Source organism: Theropithecus gelada, chromosome 7b (assembly GCF_003255815.1).
Source record: "Theropithecus gelada isolate Dixy chromosome 7b, Tgel_1.0, whole genome shotgun sequence".
Lineage (NCBI taxonomy): Eukaryota > Metazoa > Chordata > Mammalia > Primates > Cercopithecidae > Theropithecus > Theropithecus gelada.
In genome coordinates, this window is record NC_037675.1 from 53,306,697 (window position 1) to 53,331,397 (window position 24,701).

At 38.2% G+C, this 24,701-nt stretch overlaps 2 protein-coding genes across 3 annotated transcripts in view; one reads left to right on the plus strand and one right to left on the minus strand.

The window, feature by feature from the left end:
• Positions 1 to 676: 676 nt before the first annotated feature.
• On the plus strand, positions 677 to 16,122 carry RTRAF (RNA transcription, translation and transport factor). Its single transcript, XM_025392917.1, has 8 exons — positions 677 to 930; positions 2,561 to 2,685; positions 4,807 to 4,906; positions 9,609 to 9,695; positions 11,123 to 11,211; positions 13,225 to 13,293; positions 15,627 to 15,675; positions 15,791 to 16,122. The coding sequence occupies exons 1-8, from the start codon at positions 870 to 872 to the stop codon at positions 15,943 to 15,945; spliced, it is 735 nt and encodes a 244-aa protein (XP_025248702.1). The 5' UTR covers positions 677 to 869; the 3' UTR covers positions 15,946 to 16,122.
• The window catches only part of NID2 (nidogen 2), a 66,164-nt gene continuing 55,959 nt past the window's right edge, over positions 14,497 to 24,701 (minus strand). For both annotated transcript variants that reach the window (XM_025392916.1, XM_025392915.1), the window contains 6 exons: positions 23,300 to 23,429; positions 22,634 to 22,805; positions 19,610 to 19,767; positions 17,953 to 18,076; positions 17,140 to 17,252; positions 14,497 to 16,903 (listed from right to left, as the gene is read on the minus strand). In XM_025392916.1, the coding sequence (XP_025248701.1) occupies positions 16,893 to 16,903; positions 17,140 to 17,252; positions 17,953 to 18,076; positions 19,610 to 19,767; positions 22,634 to 22,805; positions 23,300 to 23,429 (708 nt within the window). In that variant the 3' untranslated portion in view covers positions 14,497 to 16,892. The remainder of the gene's footprint in view (positions 16,904 to 17,139; positions 17,253 to 17,952; positions 18,077 to 19,609; positions 19,768 to 22,633; positions 22,806 to 23,299; positions 23,430 to 24,701) is intronic.

Sequence of the window (24,701 nt, forward strand, 5' to 3'; positions counted from 1 at the left end):
GGAGGTAACCAGGAATCACTAAAACATAAGCAGAGAAAGTTACGGACAGTTTTTTGCTTTAGAAAAATCTCTCTCATTGCTGTGTGGGGGAATGGTGTGGAGAAAGCAGGACTGGCCCTAAGAAATCAATCAGATAGTTAGAGTAAGCAAAAGTGATGAGGGTCTGATTTGTGGCTGTATCAGTGGGGTCTGGAAGGAGGTGAGGGATTTGAGAGTTAGGAGAGAATGGCAGGAATTGGTGACCTACTGGATGCTGTGACCGAGGGTGAAGGGGAGTGAGGGACGATCTCGGCTTCAGATTTCACTCTGGCTGAGGATATCTGGAACGATCGCATCGTATTAACAGTTGTATGTGTACCTGTGGATCACTCCCAACTAGTCTGAAAGCATCTTACTACAGGGACTTTGCTTTGTCGTCTTTGTATTAGAAGAGCACCTATTATGTAGGAGGAGTAATAAATGAATGAATGCACTCAAAACACTAAACAGTAATTCTGTAATCCAACGGGAGGTACAGCGAATACTAAAAGCCTACATATACTATTCTCTGCATGCCATAGCAAGAAAGAAAGGAAAGTGGCTTCCCAGTGGTTTTCTGCCTAGTGTACAACCAGGAAGCTGACAATAAAGTTTATTTGAGCGACGTCGTGCGCCGACGTGGCCCCGCCTCCCCAATCGGAGCCTCGATTGGTGGGCATTTGCCGGCGGCCACCGCTTTTAAGCTACGATTGGCGGAGGCCGCCGTCATTTCGTAGCGTCCAAGCGCCAACCCGCCCTCTCGCCGCGTCGCCGGTGCCTGCGCCGCCCGCTCCACCTCGCTTCTTCTCTCCCGGCCGAGGCCCGGGGGACCAGAGGGAGAAGCGGGGACCATGTTCCGACGCAAGTTGACGGCTCTCGACTACCACAACCCCGCCGGCTTCAACTGCAAAGGTGAGGCGACGGCCTTGGGCCGGCCGGGTGTCCCTGACCTGGGCGGCGGTCCCAGCCTCAGTGCCCCCACCCCACCTCCCCGTCGGGACCCTCGGCGGCCTGGTTTCCGCCGCCGGCCTTCGGGCCCCTCTCCTCTGGGTCGCCACGCACCTCGGCTCTTCGCCGCCCCTTCCCGGCTTCAAAGCCCTCTCACCTACTCCTGTCTCAGCATGTTACTTTCTGCACTTGCTTAACTCCAAACACCATGTAACTAGCTTCTCAGCACATAAAAGGAAGAGCATTCGTCTTTCTCACTCACTATTCAACTCCACGGTTCCCTGGGTAATTAGGCGATACCTTGAGCACCTGCTAATTATGGGCCAGCGCGGTGCTGGATGCTGAGGAAGGTGCTAACTTGAAGACTAGCTCACTGCCTGCCAGCAGCTAAAGGGTCGAGGGGTGCGAGGGGTTGGAAGCAGTCAGAACCCACTGAGCAGTTTGAGACAGTACACAATGAAGTCAGGACCGATCACAGTGGGAGGGTAAGCGCGTGTAGTAACGGGCTAGTTGTGTTGTGTGGTTTTGCAAAAAAAAGTTAATAGCAGATGAATGGGAAGGTTGAATTGTAAATACAAAGGTATTTGGGATTTTACAGCATTAGAATTTTAAAAAGTAATAACGTTGCTACTCACTGTAACAAAACTACTGCCCACCACTACTCATTTCCTTTGTATAGTTCTGGCCTGTGATAGATTGGTAAGTTTGAAAGTGATCAAGTATAACTTGTGATACTCAGACCATTGTATAATTCTCAAGACCTTATAATGGAAGCTTGAATTTGACTCACAAATTGAAAATAATATCTAAGCAGGATGTCAGTGTTTTGTTGATCTCTTGTAGAAGCATATCAAATTATAATCTGTTGTTTTTCTACTTTAACAAAGTAACGATGAAAATAGAGCCTTGTTCTGAATTGGAATCTTTGAGTCTCAATGTTCTTTTCTGTAAAACGGGATATTACCTACCTCAAAAGAGGTATGGGGAGGATTAAACAAAACAATGTATGCATTTAATGTGCAGTTAACATTACATGACAACAGTAGTCACGGGTTTTTGTCATTTAATTTCTTTTACTTTTGTTATTTATTTTACTTTATTACTTTGCTATAAATTTAACCTTGCCCTGTCTCCCCTTTCTCTCTGCAAAGGAACTGGAATATTAATATTTAACACTTAAATAGCAAAACTATGTGCCAGGCACTGTTTTTATCCGTATTTATTTTATTTAAGAAACTTCTTAAATAAAACAACTTCTTTTAATCTTCATAATTCTATAGGTAAGTTCTGTTAGCAGCCTCATTTTGTAGCTGAAGAATCTGAGGCACAGAAAATGTGGGTGATTATCCCAAGTTCACACAACCAGTAAGTATCTGGACCCAGAATTTGAATTCAGGCCAGGATTTGAACAGATCATTGTTAATCTGTACTTTCAACTCCAGAGTCTGTACTTTCAACTCCCTCTTTTGGTTTAATTAATTTAGTATTTTGAGGTTAAGAAAATTCCACAAGAACATATATCTGAACATATACCTGAGAAGGAGGTATTTTATATAGTGCTTCTAGTTATTTTATGTGATGTTTTTTATTGCAGATGAAACAGAATTTAGAAACTTCATTGTTTGGCTTGAAGACCAGAAAATCAGACACTACAAGATTGAAGACAGAGGTAATTTAAGAAACATCCACAGCAGTGACTGGCCCAAGTTCTTTGAAAAGGTAATGAATTAGGAAGTAAAGTAAAAGTACAGAGACCTTGTCTGAAAATCATATGAAGATGAGTGTAAAATTACTTTCTTCTTTTAAGATAAAAGTGATGATGATCAGTGTTAGGAAAGCTGGATTTCAGGGATTTCACTTTTTTGTTAGATGCATCTTTTGCTTTTAGAGCAAATCATTTTATGTCTTCCTACCAGGCTTTCATTATTAGATAGAAATAGTTTTCTCTAGAAACATGAAGTTTCTTAAATAAATAATGATGTAAATATTTCACTTTCCCTTTATGGCCTAAATCAGAATTTTTGTCAAACTGAAAACGTAGCAATAATACAGTGCTATTTCTTATATTAAAAGAAGACATTGGCCAGGTGTGGTGGCTAACACCTATAATTCCAGCACTTTGGGAGGCTGAGGTGGCAGATCACTGGAGCCCAGGAGTTCTGACACCAGCCTGGGCAACCTGACGAAACCCTGTCTCTACAGGAAAATAGAAAGTTAACTGGGTGTGCTGGCACACACTTGTAATGTTAGCTAATCGGGAGGCCGAGGCGCTCCACCACTGTGCTCCAGCCTGGGTGACAGAGTGACACCTTGTCTCAAAAAAAGATATCATTGACATGCTTGAAAACTAAGACTGTCATGTTTATGCTTATATTTAATGTAAACAGATATCCCTTGTTGTATACTAGAGAAATAGTCCTTAAAAGATCTCTGGTATATCATATTTTTGTTCCTAAATCATTTTCCCATTGATTTCGTTTTAGTAACACTTTTGCATAAAAAAGAATTCTCAGAATAAAAATCCATTTACAGTGTCATTACTTACATTAAACATTTTTATCTATTTGATGAGTGAGATATTTTTCTTGAAAAAGGCTGTTTTTCATTTGCTAGAGCAGTGTGATTAGGTACTTTCTTCGTGGAATCAGTGATTTTATAAATTAGGGATTGTATAAATTACATCAGTGTTGTTGACCTTTCCGTGTCTCAATTTTCTCACCAATAAGTGAGGGTAACAATGGTACCTATCTCACAAATGTGGCTTTGTTTTTAATGAGTAACTGTTCACAGAAGTCCCTGGCGCATAGCAAGTGTCATAAGCTTATTACTACCAAGCCTCTATACTGCTACTATTAATACTACTGTATTCCTTTGCTCTTAGGAGATATTTTAAAAATTTTCAATAAACTTCTTAAAACTTCGAAATATATTTTTAGGATTTTATGTTTGTTTAAATTACATTTTATGGTCTATTCATGTGTACAAGACAATACAGAATTCTACATGTAGAAAGGTATTTAGAGAACATAAAAAATTTTCCAGGCTGGGCATGGTGGCTCATGCCTATAATCCCAGCAGTTTGGGAAGCCAAGACGGGTGGATCACCTGAGGTCAGAAGTTCGAGACCAGCCTGGCCAACATGGCGAAACCCCGTCTCTACTAAAAACACAAAATTACCCAGGCGTGGTGGCGCATGTGTGTAATCCCAGCTGCTCAGGAGGCTGAGCCAGGAGAATCATTTGAACCCGTGAGGCAGAGGTTGCAGTGAGCCAAGATTGTGCCATTGCAATGTTGTATTACATATAATTGATGTTGCCTATAATACTATTATATGCAACATTTATTTGAATATACAGCTTCTGACATTTATTTAAATTACTTGGTTACACCCTACATGTATGTTACATGGCTACTCTTTTGAGTGGCATTTCCATAATATGAAAGTTAAGATTTAGATAATGATTTATTGCATATCCTTTTTAAAGTTATCTTTTTTAGTTAATTGCTGTATGTATATTGAGACTAGGAATCAGAAAGCTTTGATTCTAGTCCCGGGTGTAAGTTCTGTAACCCTTGGCAAGTGTCAATCTCTAGGCCTCAGCTTTCTCATCTATAAAATGAGGAAGTTCTCGTATTCTATTTTTTTTCTTTTTAAGATGGTACACTTAAATGTTCCCTTCTGTTGGGTTATATAATTGCATCAAAATGTAGTAATATAAATGTTATTTAAAAATTGTTAGGGATCCAAACTAAAGGTCTCTTTCAACTCTCCCATTCTTTTTTCTGTGACTTTATGGTAATATTGAAACTGGTGATTTTTTTTTTTCTTCTCCCTCACAGTATCTCAGAGATGTTAACTGTCCTTTCAAGATTCAAGATCGACAAGAAGCTATTGACTGGCTTCTTGGTTTAGCTGTTAGACTTGAATATGGAGATAATGGTACGTTTTGTGGGGAATGTGTCTTTTAAAGAGAGAGGAAGGATGGGAAAGGGAGTGTGAAAATGTAGGGAACTTAGCAGTTTGTTTTGTCTAATACTATTTTACCTTTGGATCATTCTTGTCACAAGTTAAAAGCACTTGTATTGTCTTTCATTGGTGTTTATATATTTCTTTTAGAATCTGGAAATGGTGCCCTCTGGAGAAGGCTAATTGTCTTCTCACAGAGTAACACTACTTTGATAATATGGTCTGCACCTTAGCCTTTCAAATTAAATTGTTGTTAGTGTCCCAGAATTGATGGGACTTTGAAGCATTGTTGCAGCAGGTAATTTCTCAAAAGTCTGAAACATGTCTAATGCCAATATACATTAATACTGTATAGGCCAGAATATGTTACTTATGTTTACTGTCTTATCATAGATACTTCTATGGTTGGAAGCTTCTGAATATTAGTACCTGTAGTAAAAACAATTTTTCTTTACACTTGCCTTTTCTCTTATTAGACCATTTCATTTTAGACCATTTCATTTTGAAAGGCCTGCCAGCATCTGAATGCAAGATTTGATTATCTTATCTGCATCCTCTGCATTTTGTGTTTTTCGGTTAGTTATAGTCCTCTTAATTATTTACTTTGGAAGCCTTTTTATATCTTGGCTTATCCCTTTCCTTTCATCCCGCCTACACTGACCTTTTCTTATGTTTGTTGTATCTTCATTTCCAATGGCATAATCCTAATTCTGGCTCTTGTCACTTTCTGCCAGGAGTATTGTAATATCTCCCATTAGTGTCACCTTCTGTTCTTAACTGCATAGCCAACCAAGCTAACTTTCTGAAACGTAAATCTATTTTAGGATGCCACTTGCTCCTTGTTTCCAAAGAACAGTTCTAGTTACTTATTCGTATTAATAAACATCATACATATTCATAAACACTAATTTCCCATTTTCTATAAAAAGAATTTTAAGCTCCTTAGCCTGGTAGTTATTGATGACTGATATCCAGCCAGTATTCACATCTTGATATCCCAGCTAAATTAGAATACTGTTTCCTGTTTATATCCCTTTTCCCCTTCCGTTTCTTTGTTCAAACTTACCACTTGGCTAATATACCGTTTCATTCTATCTCTACACATCTAAATCCTACCCATCTTTTTAAGATCCCTCTCATATGCTGTCGTATGTCTTAGCAGCAGTATAATTTCCCTCTGAACTTCCATAGTTGTTAACTCTATACCTTTTAAGTCATTAACCACTTTCCATTTTGCTTCTATGTCTTATTCGTCCCAGTAATTTGTAAGCTGATATTCAGCTTTGATTCCTGCATGGTACCTCTGTTAGCTTCCAATTGATGCTGTAGCAAATTACTACAAATTCAGTGACTAAAAACACAATTTATTATTTTAGAATGAGAAGGCTAACATTAGTCCCACTTGGTTCATGTCAAGTTGTCAGCAAGGTGGGTTCCTTTTGGAGGCTCTCGGGGGAATCTGTTTCTTTGCTTTTTTACCTTCTAGAGGCTGCCCGAATTCCTTGACTCTGGCCTCTTCTTCCATCTTCAAGTCTAGCAGCATAGCATTTTCCAGTCTCTATCTGACTCTGCTTCCATTTTCATAACTTTGTCTCTGACTCTGATCCTCCTGAGCCTACCTGGATAATCCAGGATAATCCCCCATCTCAAGATTCTTAATTTTATCATATTTGCAAATCTTGCCATGTAAGGTAACACATACACAGGTTCTGGATAGGGACATGGACATCTTGGGGGGTACAGGTCAATATTGTGTCTGTCACAGTACCTGACATAGTTTCTTGCACACAACAAGTGCTTATCAATTTCAGTAATTATGTGGCAAATGCAATATATGTGAACGTTTACATACACTGATTTGGAGCGTCAGCCAGTTTTTTGTTGGTGCCTCATACTTAAATTTCAGAAGCCTTATGGCAAAAATCTTAAGGAAAGCTCAATTTGAGACTTCATTTACTTTTCCATTTAGTAACAAGTTTTCCATTAAAAAAAACTTGTTTTTCTTATTTTGGAAAATACATGTATTCATAAGCCTTGTGGCTTTAGTGTAGTATACATTTTAGGGCGTTAAACAAGGTCTTTTTATCTACCCTGCTCTGGATTGGTAGGAACTGTATATGAGCCAATTTGTAGCTTATCAAAAGTGTTTTTCAGTTATTCCCAAATTCTTACATCTGAGATTATGTTTTATTCTATTTGTTCCATTTTTATAACCTGTTAACCTTCAATGGTAGATGCATATGGTCATGTATACCTACAGTTGACTTAAGTACATGTATTTCTCAGTAATAGCATGTTCTTTTAGTGAATAAAAGAAGCTTGTGTGTGAAATGTAAATTTTTCAATATTGAAAAAGGCAGTCAACATATAGTTGAAGGTGAATGGTATCAAAAGTGTATTAAAAGTCTAAGCTAGAAAACAAGTTTCATTTATTAAAATTCAGAATTGCAAAAACAGACATGAAAATTGGTCATATAATACTGTCTCCAATCAGTAGGAGGCGCTGATGTTCTTTTGTGGTTTTACATTGATATGTTGCCTCCTTGACTTTCAAGTTACTTATTTTAAAATTTGCTGAAACCATTGTGAGTTTTTATTGTTTGTGCTCTACTACTTTTTGAAGCCTTCTGGTAGCTTGTCAACATGATTAATAACTGAAATTTTTTAAATATATAATTTCAGATGTGTAGAAAAATTACAAAATAGTACAAAGATTTTCATATACCTCAAGTCCACAAATGTAACATTTTACCTCATTTGCTTCATCCTTCTGTCTACACAGATACACACACATCATTTTTTTCTAAACCATTTGATAGTAAGTTGTAGATGATTCCTTTTTACTCTTAAACACTTTAAAACACATTTCCTAAAAACAACTTTGTCTTATATAACCACAGTACAGTGATCAAAATCAGGAAGCTATCTTTGATATACTACTATTATTTGTTCACGTTTTACCAAACCCCCAATTCTCTCAACAGAAAAAAACAACCCAGAACAATCCTGGATTATGCACTGCATTTGGTTTTTACATCTCTCTTAGTATATTAAAATCTGGAACAGTTCCTATCTTTATTTGTGCTTCATGACCCTGACATTTATTTTGTAGAGTGTCCCTCATTTGGATTTATATGATGTTTCCTCATTAGATCTGGGGTTTATACTTTTGTTAGGAATAATACAGAAGTGATGTGTTCTTTTTAGTGCATCATATTAGGAGATATGTGGTAGTGATACGTGCCTTTAATAGTTATGTTGCTTTGATCACTGGGTTACGGTTTCTCCAGTGTAAAGTTACTGTTTTCCTCTTTTTTCCTCTTTGTAATAAATATATCTTGTGGGGAGGTACTTTGAGACTATATCAATTATGTTTTTGCTCCTCAAATTTCCCCCACTAGTTTTAGTAACCATATGATGATTCTTGCCTGCATCATTTATTATGTTGATCATCGACAAAGAGGTGTTTTTCTAATTTCATCATTTTTTTCTACATTTATTTGTTGGCTTTCTCTTGTAAGTTTTCCCATCTCTAATTTACTTGTTTGTTTAAATCAGTGTAGATACATAGATTCTTATTTTACTCAATGGATTATAATCCTTTCTGTCATCACGTACTTTGCTGTTTATATACTGCTCCAGATTTGGCCAGTGGAAGCCTTTTTAACTCTCACTTAAATTTTATGCTTTTATTTTTTCCTCGTTTCATTAACAGATCACGTAAGCACTCTATAGCCTAAGATGCCATTTTGAACATTAAGTTTAGTGAATTATTAATAAGTGTTAGTTTTGAATTCCTTTTAAGTATTTTTCAAATGAAAATAATAAAATCTACCTTTGGAATTCTGAATATCAAGTTTCCATGAAATAAGTTGGAGGTTTGTATATGATGGTGTATTTGATGTATTTGTTTTTGGAAAGCAAGGTTTTTGGATTTTATATACAGCATTCAAAAGAAGATGGGGGGAAGCGTACTTTTTAATGAGTTTGTATTTAATCTTACATAACCTATACTTAACCCTTCTCCCATTCTTCTACCCCAGATTTCAGAGGAAGCTGTAAAAGCAGATTTTTACCTTCCTAAAATTTACATGTTTGAAATGATTGCCTTTAGGAATGTTAATGAAAAGATATTTGTGTCACATAGTCCAGTAATTGCTTTAGCTTAATCACAAAGATAGTTACATTGTCTTTTTACATTTTCTATAGCAAAAATTAAGTTTGATTGAATGAGTTGTTTTATACTTATACAGGTTAAGCATCCCTAATCCGAAAATCTGAAATCCTAAATGCTCCAAAATCTAAAACTTTTTGAGCACCGACATGAGGACACAAGTAGAAATTTCCACACATAAGCACTTAACACAAACTTTGTTTCATGCAAAAAATTATTAAAAATATTGTATGAAATTACCTTCAGGCTATGTGTATAGGTTGCACATTGAACATAAAAATGAATTTTGTGTTTAGACTTTGGTCCTATCCCCAGGATAACCCATTTTATGTATGCAGATAATCCAAAGTCTGAAAAAAATAAAAATTGGAAATTATTGGCCTTTCCAATAAGGGATACTCAACCTGTAATCAGTTTGGCTCAGTTAAATTTGGTAAATAGCAGTAGTCATTTTACCTTGAGTTGCAGTTCTACAAGTTATATTTTTGCCTATTTTTATAGCTGAAAAATACAAGGATTTAGTACCTGATAATTCAAAAACTGCTGACAATGCAACTAAAAATGCAGAACCGTTGATCAATTTGGATGGTGAGTATATAAATGCATAACATTGAACATCAACATTTTTGGTTTCTTAAATGTTTTTTACTTTGAAGAATGAAGTCCACGTTTACCTGGTTTTAGTAAATTAAGAAGGATCCATGCAGACAGCATTTATGTTGACATTTTATTCTCTATAATGTTTTTATAATGTGCTTTCTCCTTCCCCTTGCATTTGAATATCTGAATGTTAATTTGATTTGCTTCTAGTAATTTGGAGTTTTGATTTGTATAATCATGGGGGTCATTGTTTGCCTTTTTGAATGTATAAATTTCTTTTAATCCAATGACTATGAGACAAGTGGTAAAATTTTCCATTGTTTTAAGTCCCGGATGTCTTTTAGTAATTTCCCTTTTTAAAAGTATGAAGAATCTGGTCGGGCACGGTGGCTCAAGCCTGTAATCCTAGCACTTTGGGAGGCCGAGACGGGCGGATCACGAGGTCAGGAGATCGAGACCATCCTGGCTAACACAGTGAAACCCCGTCTCTACTAAAAATACAAAAAATTAGCCGGGCGAGGTGGCGGGCGCCTGTAGTCCCAGCTACATGGGAGGCTGAGGCAGGAGAATGGCGTAAACCCGGGAGGCGGAGCTTGCAGTGAGCGGAGATTGCGCTACTCCACTCTAGCCTGGGCGACAGAGCGAGACTCCGTCTCAAAAAAAAAAAAAAAGTATGAAGAATCTAATTACCTAAATTAGGATATGTAAAATATTCGTTCACTGCCTTATTCATTGTGACCTATAATTTAAGAGGTAACCCTTTTGAATGAGTGAGCCTCTTGGACACTCCAGAGCCGCTGCTTAGAGAGAAGGTTTTGGGAAAACTATCCATTGAGGGGATCTATGTACTAAAATTAATGGCCTTGGGAATAAATGTTAATTAAAAATGCTGCATAATTTAGCCTTGCAGAAAAAGTTACAGGACAAATACAATGTGAGTTAAATTACTCATTTATTGGATTATTCAGTTTGGCTGATAAAATACAGATACTTCTTGACTTAGGATGAGATCATGTTGCAAAGTCGAAAATACCGTAAGTCAAAAATGCATTTAATACCCCAAAAGACCCATTGTAAAGTTGAAAAATTGTAGCTGGAACCACTGTAAGTTCAGATTTTCCTCATCTTGCACTAGGGTTACATCCCACTGAACTCATTGTAAGGTCAAAAAATTACAAGTCTAACCATCCTAAGTTGGGGACCGTCTCATATAGTAATAGGAAAACCGTTTTATCCTACCAATTTAATTGTTGATAGTCTACAGGGCTTTGTTTTTTCTCTTGTGAGTAGCAGTTTTAAAAACTAAGAGATTTGTTGTTACCGAAAAGTTAAAACTGTTTTTGTATGTTCACAAATACGTCTTAATTATATGTTTGCAGAGTTGTAAGTTTTTGTTTGTTTTTAATCTTTTATAGTAAATAATCCTGATTTTAAGGCTGGTGTGATGGCTTTGGCTAACCTGCTTCAGATTCAGCGTCATGATGATTACCTGGTAATGCTTAAGGTCAGCTTCATGTTCTTGATTCTTGACAGAAACTGTGCACATAGAAAAATGTGTTTTCTAAATATTAATTCTTGATATTAAAATTATGGTTGAATGACTAAAATACACAGAAGAATATGAGACATAAAGCAGATTTCATGGTTTTGGATTGTCTGTTTTCTGCCTGCACTATGCTAAATCCTTTGCAAAGATGTTCTCATTCAATCCTGCCAGCAATCCTAGAGACAGCTGCTAATATCTTTTTAAAAATGTATATCATATGAAGAAACTGAGACTCAATGTCTAAGATAACACAAAAAATGACAGAGCCAGGATTTTAAGCTGTAACGCTGTGGTCCATTGTTTTTCCCATATTATCCTACTTCTGTTTAGTTAGTCTTTTTAATGATTCATGGTCCACATTTGTTAAGATGGTAGAAAATGCCAAATGAGTAATGGTGAATTTGGTCAAAAATATATAACCCCAAAATCTCTTTGAGAAATGAATCTTTCTGTCCCCAGTGCTAGATAGGCCACTCAGTTCATAACTATACTTCAGGGATCCCAGTAATCTGAAAGAGGTCTCTTGTTTCTGAGAGAAATCATAAACTTCAGAAGATTTATTCCTAGTAATCGTGAAAGTACAGTGGTGTGGATCAAGGGAGTGGTACTTAAGATACCAAACTTGGAAATTATTTTAGAAATTATTACTGATTTTACAAGAGATTAAAAGCTTTTAACTAGACCTTGTGCATGTAAACTACTTTGTGATAAGTTGAATAATTACATTTCACTCTACCCAAGAGATTAAGCCATAACTTACCATGCTTTTTACATTTTTATGTATTAAATGTCAGTTTTAACAAGACTATTGTATTCCTAAGTTATTACAATTTTCTATACTGAATCTGAATGTTAACTTGGATTTTCTCAATCCAGATTGCATGCCAAAAGACAAAAATGTTTTTAGTGAAATTTAGCTATTTCAAAGGCTTGTTCTTTATTCTGACAATTATGTAAATTGCCTTGGAACTGTTCTATAGTGATCATGTCAGTTTTAATCATAAAGTGAGAGGAGAGTCAGACAATGCATAGCTTATTTGGGGTGCTTTTGTTAGACTTCAAAGCCCAAGGGGATAAAGTATAAATCAACTACAATAAAATGCTGTAAAATTCTAGTCCTAGCTGCACATTTGTCCCTTTTGAGTTATTTTAAGAGGCACTGAAACAGTAACATAATATAGAAAACATCTTAGTACATTTGCTAAGTACAAGAATCAGTATATTAACTGGCCCCAGACTATTTAATAACGTCTGCAATCACTGTTAAACATTGTTTGAATTCTCTTTTTCAAAGATAACATTTGGTTTTTTATTTAAAAATTATAGTTTAAGTTTTCACACTGATTTTTGAGTTGTAATTGTCATCTCCCTAATTAAAATTCCATTTTTTTAAAATTTGATTTTTAAGTGTGTATGGATGCTTGCATGCATGCCTACCATAATGAAGTGCCTTGGTGATGAAAACCACCAATGGTGTCCTTTGAAAGGTATGAAAATATTTTACTAGAGTGAAGTGATAAAAGCAAAGTGTAAGACAGTATGTATGATTTGCTACCCTTTGTGCCAAAAATGTGTATTTGTGCTAAGCATGCTTGTCATTTCACACTTTTAGCGAGGGTAAGGAATCTGTAGGGGATCGCAAGGCTCAGGGGTAGGAAGGAGACCTACTTTTTACCATGTATCTTGCTGTATTTAAAGTTGTTTTTTACCAGGCACGTGAATTACCTATTCAAAAAATGGTTTTAATTGTTGCAGGCACCACTCGACATTATTAAAATACTAGAAGCGTGAAAGGTTACATTATATTAGTGGTTGATTTTTTTTTAATTTTTAATTTATTGGAGAGTTTATTAATAAACTTAGGTAATTCTAACTTCATGAAACTTAGCATCCTTATTCTCTGGGCTCATAGAAGTAAAGGATGACAGGCACACAGCCTATAAAAAGTGAAAATATTTTTGGGTTTCTTAGGCAATTCGAATTTTGGTTCAGGAGCGCCTGACACAGGATGCAGTTGCTAAGGCAAATCAAACAAAAGAGGTATGTTTCTGTAAATCCTAAATAAGTTGTTAATGAACATTTCTTCTGGTATTGCCATGATTTAAACTTTGCATGTATCTGTTTAAGATATCCATTCTACATTGGAACAACTTAAAGGATAGCTTACTTCAGTGCTTCCTAAAGCAAATTGAATGTATTCAGTGCCTAGGGGGTCCTTTTTGAGTGAAAAATCAAACTTCACTGAAGTTCCTCTCACTTTGTATCTTAAAAACGCTACAAGTAGCTCATTCACAGTCCACAAATTATGTCTGTGGCCTGTTGAAGTTTAATTAAAAGGATTTACCCTTATGAAACTTACTGGATTATTTTGACTCATGCTGGAGAAGAAGGAACACACCTCATTACAAATTACTTTTGTTTTTCCATATAAATTCTATCCTTTTATTTCTTCAGAGTAAATTGTTTTATTCAATTTCCTGGCATAAAACATGAGAAAGTAATTTGGCTAAGGTCACCTAGTTGGTAAGTGATTGAGCTCAGGCAGTCTGATGTGAGAGCCTGTGCTCTTATGGTAGGTGGGGAGAAGGGTCCATGTGTGGATGTCTGCATGAGCTTGTCAATCTGCCCAAGTGAAGGGACAGGGGGTTCTGTTGGAGTGTAAGGTTCAAGGTACAGGAGAGTGAAATGGTATCTTTCAGTCCTACCTTGTAGGCTGAGAAAGCTATATACCATGACTACCTTCCCGTTCAAGAGAAAATATGGAATATTTTTATATTATATCAGAAATCCCTATATGCCTAAAGTTTCATTGGCTGTGCAGCGGTAGAGAGACTGTCCTCAGGTCAGCAGCAGCATCTGATAACACCTCCCTCCTGCAGCAGTGATTGTAGTTGTAGTGAATGCCTTGGGCACAACTATGTTGTTTGTCCTCCCTGCACCCCTCCCCCATCTCCCAATGTCTTTTGTCCTCCAGCCCCTTTAGGCAGGCCCAGCAGTGTTAAAAGGTTACTAATGCCAGGGCAGCATCTCTGAAAGACATAATTTTCTTTTAAAAGTTCTTATTAGCTCATTATATATGAATCGGGCCACTGGAAGTTGGATTAAAGATCAGCTTATTTCACCACATTATAGAACAGACAGTAAATTGTTGTGGCGTAATAAAGTCATTCATTCATTCATTCATTCAACAAAACTATGTCTGCTTTGGAAAGCGGCGTAAGGCTTAGCCAAATCTCTTTGCTCTTGTTTGTAAAGTAAAATTTAGTTTTATTTTTAATGCTCCACATTTTAATTTTGGTGTCATCTCAAAAGATACCAACCTATAACAATTTAGTGGAGTTCTTATAGTTTAGTGTACTTGTAGCCATTTATAACTAGTATTTGAGGCATCTGGTAGTTTTCAGGGGTAGCTTGGTGGCCTGTTGGCACACAAAGGAAAAAAAATGGAGCCTCTGGTACTAGATGAACATATAAAGCCACTCAGTATAATTCTGCTCTTTAATTTTGTTCACTTGTGCTTTCATACCCATTGGTTTCTTCACAGTTAATCTGTTAGCTGTTTTAAAGCAGATAGAGCCTAGGTAGATTTACATTACTAGATAAGGCAAGAATTGAGCAGCAACTAAAGCATTTGAATAGTAACAGGTTGTAACATTGAAAGTATAGGTAGTGTGTGTTTTTCTTGGCAATGATACTATATAATCAGCAGGAAGTACAGACTGCCTGTCCTCATTTTAGAGATTTGTTTCTGTGAAGTTTGGCACCACAGAATGGCATCATCATAGTCACCATCTTTAGTATGTCCATAGGTGCTGAGTGGTTTAGTTTTTCATTTTCCTAGACTGTTTCAAAGTAACTTTCAAGTCAATTCTTGAAAGTTAAATTATACCTAAATCTTGGTAAACACCATGCTGGCTGAAAAAATACATATTTTAGATAGGTTTGTACAATTCGTAAAGACAAATTAATGTGCTCAGAAATGGAATATAAGGTACTATTTTTGCCCTTTATGCTGTTGCTTACAGTTAACCAAAATAAGACAGTAACAGCCCCGCTCAACTCGCCTTCCACAGCAGTAATGACAAGGCACTGCTGCAATAAGGATATATTGTTTTGTATGCCTGGTCTAAAGGATTGGATGAGCTGTAGAGCTTCTTGGTACATTTAAAGCTAACTTTTATCCCCTAACCGGTTGAAATAGGGAAAACTCGCTAATCACAAGGCAAATATAAACAAAATTCTTAGTTCCCTTATCCATGCAGCTAAAAGAGTTAAGACACCAGAATAGCTAGGTGGTTTTCAGTTTCAGATGAGAAAAGGATGCTGTTCTTAAGCATAAATACTCTCATTTTGTCTTTTTTTTTTTTTTAAAGGGCTTGCCTGTTGCTTTAGACAAACATATTCTTGGTTTTGATACAGGAGGTAAGTGATTTTAAATTCAAACTATATTTTAGAGACTGAATACTTGGGGGGGGAAGTAAATGGCCTTAAATATAAAAATTATGTATTGAAGCAGTGTTCTTTTCTCATAAAACAGATGCAGTTCTTAATGAAGCTGCTCAAATTCTGCGATTGCTGCACATAGAAGAGCTCAGAGAGCTACAGACAAAAATCAATGAAGCCATAGTAGCTGTTCAGGCAATTATTGCTGATCCAAAGACAGACCACAGACTGGGAAAAGTTGGAAGATGAACACTTTAGGACTTCAGCTTCTCACCTGCTTAGTACAATTGGGAACCATACACTTCCGGCATGTTTGGAAATCAAAATGTCACATTCTCGGGGGAGGAAGCCCAGAAAATTGGGTATGTTCTAGAGATTTACCACCATTGCTTTTTTCTTTAATAAAGTTTAGGAAAGTAGAATTTTTATTATGTGCTGTATGTTTGCATAAATCACCTTTCTCCTTTGTGGTTAAGGGCATATATGCCAACCCCCAACTTTGTCCTAGAGACAATATAGATCCTTAAGTCATAAGAAAACTTAAAACACTTTATTGGAGTAATCTAGAAAATTTTAAAACTGTTACATCTTTGGTATTTATAAATGTGATACTTTCTGTGGGTACTTCTATAGAGGCACTACAGGATCAGAAAATGCAAACTGAATCATTTTAGCACCTTTTGATATAAATAGAAATGCACTGATGCAGAGGTAAAAAATTTTAGAACTTTTGTTGGGAAACTATAAATAATTGGTCCTTTCCCATCAGTTCTGCATTGGCTTCTCCAACTGTCAAGGTTTAGGATTGTATTTTTATATTGATCACATGTGCTTTAATTTCTTGGCCAGAAGGAATCCATAGCAAAAATCACATTTAGAGTCTTAAACTCTTAGTTGAATGAATTTGACCTTTTAAATATTAATGATAAGTGTTTACAAGAAGTTGCTTTAAAGCAACAGTTAAAATTCTATTACCTTTTTAAACTTGCAATAACCTTCATTTTTAAAAATACAGTAGTAAAGATTGAGGTATCAACTTTTCACAAAAGTCTTTTTGCACTAAATAATGTTCATCTTGTATGTTCAGGAACGTCTAATGGCCAATTCCTTTTTTACTTTCTTTGCCTTTGCAGTCACTCTTCTTCAGGGTCCAGGTTCTGATTGTAAACTCCAAGTCTTCCTTTACATTACTGTATTTACTTTCTTCCTGTGAGAGAAGAGCGGGGGTGGGAGAGGGTGGTGGGTGAGTATATTGTTGCAACAGCAAGTCTTTGCATTTTGTGTATAAACTAGGTAGATTTAAGGTAGTAAAGACTGGCCCTCAGGGCAGGAAGAAAGCAATGGTGGCAGTGTCACAGGCAGCAGGGGTAATCAAATACCATATATATCCCCCCCTTCTCTACCCTGCTAATTTAAAGGAGCATCCTAAAGCATATTTTTTACCTGTTGGGCAGTAGGGGTAGACTGCAGTTATCCCGTAGAGGTGAGATCGTTGTTCTGGGAGATACTCATCAGTAAACTGGCCACTATGTTTATTTACTGATACAACACCATCTCTGGTGACAGAAAGGAAGAGTGAATTCAGGGAGAGTCATTTACAAGATTAAGAAGTTAGCTACAAAAAGTGAGTTGCAATAGAGGAAAATTTCTGGCAGCTTTCTCTGTCCAAGGGCTGATGCTAAAGCCACACTGAAGTTTGAGGGACCATTGCTCTAAATCTCTTGGTCATCTCTAGCTGCATGTTACAATCACATGATGAGCTATCAAATCAGATTTGTAGGGCATGGGGTAAAGAGCCTAGACTTTAATGTTCCACAGTTCCTCATTTGAGAGCTCGTCTAAATAGTATTTTTCGCTATCTCAGATAATATGTCCACAGTGTTAGTCAAAAACCAACTTAAGCCCTATATTCAATATAGTTCATGGTATCAAGGGTAGTCTTACTCTCTAAAGAACGTATTGAGATTAATATGCTTCCTTTTCAGATAGTTCATTATCAAATAGCTTTGCTACTTTTTAAGCTATACATGATCAATACCATTCAATTTCTGGGTGAAGTAAAAGGATGATTTCAAAAACATGAAAGGATGAAAAGAAACATCCTTGAAGGATCTTATCTGCCAATGAGGAGGTGACAAAACAAAAGCCTCAGAGGTCTTACTGAGTAAAGTCACGTACTGACTTTTCGTAAAACAAGTGGCGTGTCCTCTGGAACAGTTGGCCTTTTCAGGCTTGTCCAGAATGTGTGGGGCTCACCTCCTCCAGTCTGTGTGGTAGAAGTGATCTGCATAGCTTACGATGCTGAAGGGGTACTTGAGGTTGTTGTGAATGACACGCCGTCCAGTTCCATCAGGTAGTGTGCACTCCAGTTTTTTGGTTCCTTTTAAAACAAAGAGGGAAAATGAGGTCCTTTTACACCACGGAGTAATAAGTTGCTTTGCCAAAAATGAATGACAGATTCCTTCTCCAAGAAAACAATGGAAGAACGGGGAAATAAGATATTTTACTTCCATTGCAGTCATAGATTAACAACTGTAATATTACCTGTCCTATTACTCATCTCCAGTTTGTTGGATAGCATTCCAGTTTTTAGTAGAGATTCAAACTTTCAATCCTTTTTTGGAAGACAGGATTGCATTTACTGAAATCTGGTAAGTTTCTGCCTAAGTAGGGCATTAGACGTAATTATTTTTATAATTTGTGTGATTTCAAGCCTTAGCTTATAAATTATAACATCTGGGTAAATACTTGCCCTTTGTAAGCCATGTGTATAATTACGGAGGCAGCCTTTTAACCAAAATCCTTAGTATTTTAAAAATATTTTCTAGGTAGGAGGAAAAAAGTGACTAAAATGGTAACATATTTCAGTGTAAAGGAATCAGTCTTAAAAATTTTTATAATAACTAAACCAAGAATTTCCAAGTTTCACATTTCTCATGGAGCCCTGATTTAAATTTCAAATACTTTTAAGAAATGTAACTTGTTTTATTTGTTATTTATTTATTTTTTTTTGAGATGGAGTCTCGCTCTGTCACCCAGGCTGGAGTGCAGTGGCTGGATCTCAGCTCACTGCAAGCTCCGCCTCCCGGGTTTACGCCATCCTCCTGCCTCAGCCTCCCGAGTAGCTGGGACTACAGGCGCCTGCCACCTTGCCCGGCTAAGTTTTTGTATTTTTAGTAGAGACGGGGTTTCACTGTGTTAGCCAGGATGGTCTCGATCTCCTGACCTCGTGATCCGCCCGTCTCGGCCTCCCAAAGTGCTGGGATTACAGGCTTGAGCCACCGCGCCCGGCCTAAGAAATGTAACTTGTTTTAAACAACTGGGTTATAAAAGTGACCTATGTGCATTATAGGCCCTTTTATTAGATTACAAATTCAAGAACAGTCTTTTTCATATTCTTTAGTATAGAGCTAGACACACAGCATTTTTTCAATTGTGCTGATGAAAGCAAACAAATTTGGGTTGCTGATACCCATGCTATTACTGAAGGAAGCCGCCCTGCTACAACACTTTTCAAAGAATGTCTTTAGCATTATAACAGATGTTTATAGGTAAGTTATAGTGACCCACTCTCCCCGCACCAGAAGAATAACTTCAATTCAGTTTGTCAGTTCAACAGTGGCTAATATTTCTTTTAACCATTAAAAATATGCCAAGCACTCATGGTCAGGCAAGCAGTACAAATTAGCTTGATATAGCCTTCCCTCTACCCAAACCCCAGAAAGTTCATTTTAAGACTCATTTAATAGTATTTAAAAGTTTACAGAACAAAGAAAGGAGATTATGTGCTGTACTGTTAGAAATGTGTTTAAACCAAAAGATCTAAGTGATGGGATTTGATTTTGTAGTACAGTCTGTTAGTGCTCACACTCACTATAATGAGGGGTTATCTGCATTCCATCAGTAGTATTACCTGCATCTGCCCAGCAGAGCAGTTTAGAGAAAGGGTCAAAGGTTAAGCCATTGGGCAATCCAATGTCTGTATTGATCAGAATTCTTCTGTTTTCTCCATCTAAAGATGATGTTTCAATTTTAGGAGCTTCTCTATTCCAGTCTGTCCAGTACAAGTTGCTGTAAGTTAAAAATCAAGATTGTAAAAGAATAGCTATGTAGCCTGTGGTAGTCAGCATCTAAGCAGCCCGCAGTGATCTCCATCTCCTCGTGTATTATAGTCTTAAGCAATCCCTTTGAGTTTGGGCTGCATTATTTAGTATCTTGCTGCTTCTAGTGAGTAGAGTATAGCAGAAGTGATAGGCCAATATTAGGTCTCAAAAACTGGTTTCTGCCTTAGGTGCTCTCTCTCGCTCCCTTTGAGGGAAGTTGGATGCCATGTTGCAACCTACCCTATAAAGAGGAACATGTGCGAAGGAACTGATGTTCTTGAGGGCTGTTGGCCAGAGACATTAGTCCTGCCTACAACCCATGTGAGCATGCTTGGACTAGTGTCTTCCCCAAGCTGAGCCTTGAGATCACTGCAGTTTGGCCATTACCTGATTGCAGCCTTGTGAGAGACTCCATCCCTGAGGAGCTCAGTGAAGACTCCTGACTCACAGAAACTGTGAGACTAAATGTTGTCTTAAACTGCTGAGGGTTTAGGCAATTTGTTACACAGCTCTAGAGGCAACACAGCCATATTCCACTTTTACCTGTGTCACACGGTTTTCTGATTATTGTAACTATGCGGAAGAAGTCATTACTAAACTACTCTCAGAATCCTACTATCAGAATCCCTGCCTCCAAGATACCCCCCTTGACTCAACTGCCTCAAAGCCCTCTGTTTGTTGAAATCTTGAATTGAATCTTGGGTTTAGAATAGAAACAAAGACAGCTGTTAGGAATGGCTTCGATGTAAACTGTGGAACTTGAAGAGACGTGGACCAGGGATTTTAGAGGGAAACTGTTCTTTTTCTGCCAAAAATACAATTTAGTACTTGAAGGGGAATCTCGGTTGTCCTGTACCTGGCACCCAGGGATGGAAGCCTTTTAAATTAAGCACTTTACCTTTTAAATGCCATGTTAAAAATGAAAGATATTCATAACAGATACTAACTAGGAAATAATATGGTCCTATTAAGTGGAAATAGATTATTATAAGGAAACAGGTTTATAGAGCAGAAATAATGTTGAAAGCACTTTTTATAAAATACTGTTTTATAAAAGCTATAGAAGCTTTGAATAAAGCAGTTGAGCTATAGAGAACCTCAGAGAGAGAAGAAACCATAGGTTACACCCCTGTTGTGAATTTCATCCCTTATGCCCAATAGATGAAGCAGAGAGAAGCAGAGAGAAGCTGAGAGCAAAAGCCAGAAAGCAGTTTCCACTTTGTGCTAAGGTGGAGGTGGCCAGAAGGTAAAGCATGCATATCATTCCTTCATCCCTTCTGATCAGTCTCCTCCCCAAAATGATTTAATATCATCAAAAACATCTGAAATAAGCTCACACAGGTATTTGGTATAGATTATTTGGGGATTGCCAGAGGAAGAAAGTTGTCAAGGTGAAATCTATAGAAAGCAAATGAGAAATATGCAGGAAGGCTTGACAACCATTCTGTTAAGCAGTTCAGGGAGATGTAATACATGTGTTTTATTGAAACCTGGTTCAAGGTGGGTTTTCTTTTCATTAAAAATTAAGTCCTTTAGCATTTCTATTTGCTGTCTGGATAAGAAAATTCTACTTTCATCTTGGCTGTGTTGTGGATTTCAGCTTAAAAGTATGCTTTTTACCCAGACTCCAGAGACATGGCCAAGGTATCATTGCTTACAGGATGGCAGCTCTCCCCAGTTTTCAGGTCAAGTACCAAGAAGGAATGAGGGGCCAGACACAGTGTCTCATGCCTGTAATCCCAGCCACTTTGGGAACCCAAGGCGGGTGGATCACCCAGGGTCAGGAGTTGGAGACCAAAATGGCAAAACCCTGTCTCGACTAAAAATACAAAAATTAGCTAGACATGGTGGCAACATGCCTGTAATCCCAGTTACTCAGGAGGCAGAGTTTGCAGTTAGCCGAGATTGTGCCACTGCACTCCAGCCTCAGTGACAAAGCAAGACCTTGTTTTAAAAAAAAAAAAAAAAAAAAAAAAAAAAAAAACCTTCCAAATGTCAGAAAGGCAAGCCTATGGAAAGAGTTTTTAAGAGGGCTATTAATTCATGTTGTTAAGTCAACTGGAATAGAGATACACCTTTTCCTTTGTGTAGAACCCAAAGTTTGAAACCACCTTTGAGGCTCTGCACTAAGTATTTCATAGTCAAAAAGCGCTTACCTGAAAATTAAAGCTGAAGGTTTTCTTTATTGATTTGAAGGGCATCAGGGAATTTCATTTCACAGAAACTCCACTTAAACATGGCAAGAGTTTCTCAAGATATAAAAATTCACCGTGGTTCTAACAAGTACTGAGACACTGAACAAATCCTGTATGTCACATTTGATGACCTTAGCAATTATCACAGACAGGGAAAATGTTTATCTTGATTTCTGCTACAGCAACACTGAGGCCAGAGGTGCTGCCTGAGCTTTGGTTAATGTCACTTGATGTAGGTCAGCCCTACCGTGGGCTTCAACCCTGGTTTCTAAATGTGCTGCTGGAGGAGTCCCACTTCACTTCCAGTTTAAGTGTCATCTGAGACCTTGCCTGATCGTTTGATTCAGAGTAGCCCTAATTCTCACAACACGATCTGAATTTTCTACATATCACATCACAGACTAATACTGTTTATACAGTCTTGTGTCCTCCTAATAGAATATAAGGCCATGAAATAACAGACCTTGTCTTTTTCTAGAGCAAGTCCTGACGCCTAGTAGATCCTCAGTAAATCTTTGTTACAGGAATGCATTTGAGCTTTCACACACACTTGTTCTGACCTTCCTCACACTATTTAAAACCCAAGGGCTTCACATCAGGATCTACAGGTAAGAGGAGAATTAGGGAAGCCCAGCTGACCCTCGGATTGGATCCACAGCGATGGCGCGGGGATTCACCAGATCTGTGTGGAAGAGGACCTTGCGCTCAGAGCCATCCAGCAGGGCGCTCTCTATCTTATCCATGACACTGTCCGTCCAGTACATTGTTCTGCGGATGTGGTCGATGGCAAGTCCTTCAGGGCTTATCAGACCTGGAAATAAAGCAAAGTCAGGACTGGAAATGGAGGGCAAACCTGAAGCCCTCCAGGAGTGGGGTGGGCAGGGGGTCAGCAGGGGAAAACAAAGCCCAAGTGGCTCTAAGTCCCCAAGAACCAGGTTAATAGAGAAACAAGTACTTTTGTTACATATTCTACTACCTCTAGCTTCTAGACCAGACCTACCAGTTTGATGACAGCCAGCATCCACAGTGCCAGAGCCAGACTGAATAATCTAAGGCCTCATCCCGAATTCTTACCATGAGTTCTTTTCTTTTGAGAATCGCTCACAGTAGGAATCACCTATTTCATTCCTTATGTATGAAGGTGTTTGCTTACAGAGGGGCTAGTCTTATACAGCTCAATAAAATGATTTGCCTAAAACTTAACCTCCCCTAGTAGAGAAAAATCGACGGGAGACTTCAGCATAAAGTAGACAAGTGACTCTAGAATCAAATGAAATGCAGACTCTGCTGAGTGAAGCTGCTGACCTGAATTCACGATCGTCTCAGGCTCTGCTCCCAGTTCCAGACTGGCACGGCTGATTGTCCGTCCAGCGACATCTGTCCAGTACACCATCCTCTCCCGGCAGTCGTAATCAATCCCCACGATTATGGAGCCCTTTGTGCACCCAATCATAGAAGAATTAGGTTACATTTCCCCTTTTTTCACACTCAGCTGCCTTGCTCATGCACAGCTGCACTGAGCGACACTGCACTGTGATCCTGCAGGCAGCAGAGCAGAGTAGCTGGATATGTGGGCACTCTGGGGTGATATCCAGGCTCAGCCACTTACTAGCCATGCGGCTTTGGGCATTTAACCTCTCTATGCCTTTGTCTCATTTGCAAAATGAGGCCAATAGTGTACCTGCTTCATATGGTTTCTATAAAAATACTGTAAATGCTTGTAAAGTCTCCTAATTAGTAATTGTTATACAGTAAGCCCTTCAATAAGTGCTATTATGACTGATTTAAAAAAAGAAAACCAGCTCCTTCAGTAATTAGAGGATATGGCCTTAAGCAAAATAAGTTTTTAATATTTTACTGGGTAAAAACTGAATCCCAATGTCATCAGCACTTTTCCAAGAGCCTTAATAAAATTTGCCACTATATGCCAACAAAATCTACTCTCCCCTCCTCTGTGAATATGAGATCTTTCCTCTACCTGAAGTGCAATCACCTGTACTCTTGCCCCAGACTCTTAGAAGGAGACAAGACATTGGTTATATCCTGTATTGAAGTATAGCCAGGCACAGTGACACGCCTGTAATTCCTGTCCGTTGGGAGGCCAAAGCAGGAGGATTGCTTGAGCCCAGGAGTTTGAGACAGCAACATAGTGAGACCCCGTCTAAAAAAAAAAAAAAATTGACTGGGCATGGTGGCACGCACCTGTAGTCCCAGCTACTCAGGAGGCTGAGGTGGGAGGATCGCTTGAGCCCAGGAGGGTCAAGGCTGCAGCAAGCCGAGATGGTGCCACTGAACTCCAGCCTGGGCAACAGAGCTACACCCTGTCTCAAAAGAAGGAAAAAGTCTATAATTTGTTGGGTTAAGGAACTAGGGAGTAGTGGTCATCCAACCCTGGCTAGTGAGGTCTCTCCTCATTGCTAAATAAATGAGTCTTTTAAAAAAAAAATGCTGAGTCTGACATTTTTCTACAACTCCATGCAGAACTTGCTTTGTTCAGTGTTCAATCCAGGCTCCTGCTCTGAGAAGCCAACATTCAGGGATTATCTGGCTGTCCCTGAGGTCATACAAGTTCCTGCCTTGCCTAACAGCCTCCTGGGGCTTGGCTTCACTTACGCCCCCTGGGAGCATAGTCAGCACAAGAAAGATTGTACAAAACGGGATTTGGCTCCAGTGGGGGGGGGGGGGGGGGGGGGGGGGGGGGGGGGGG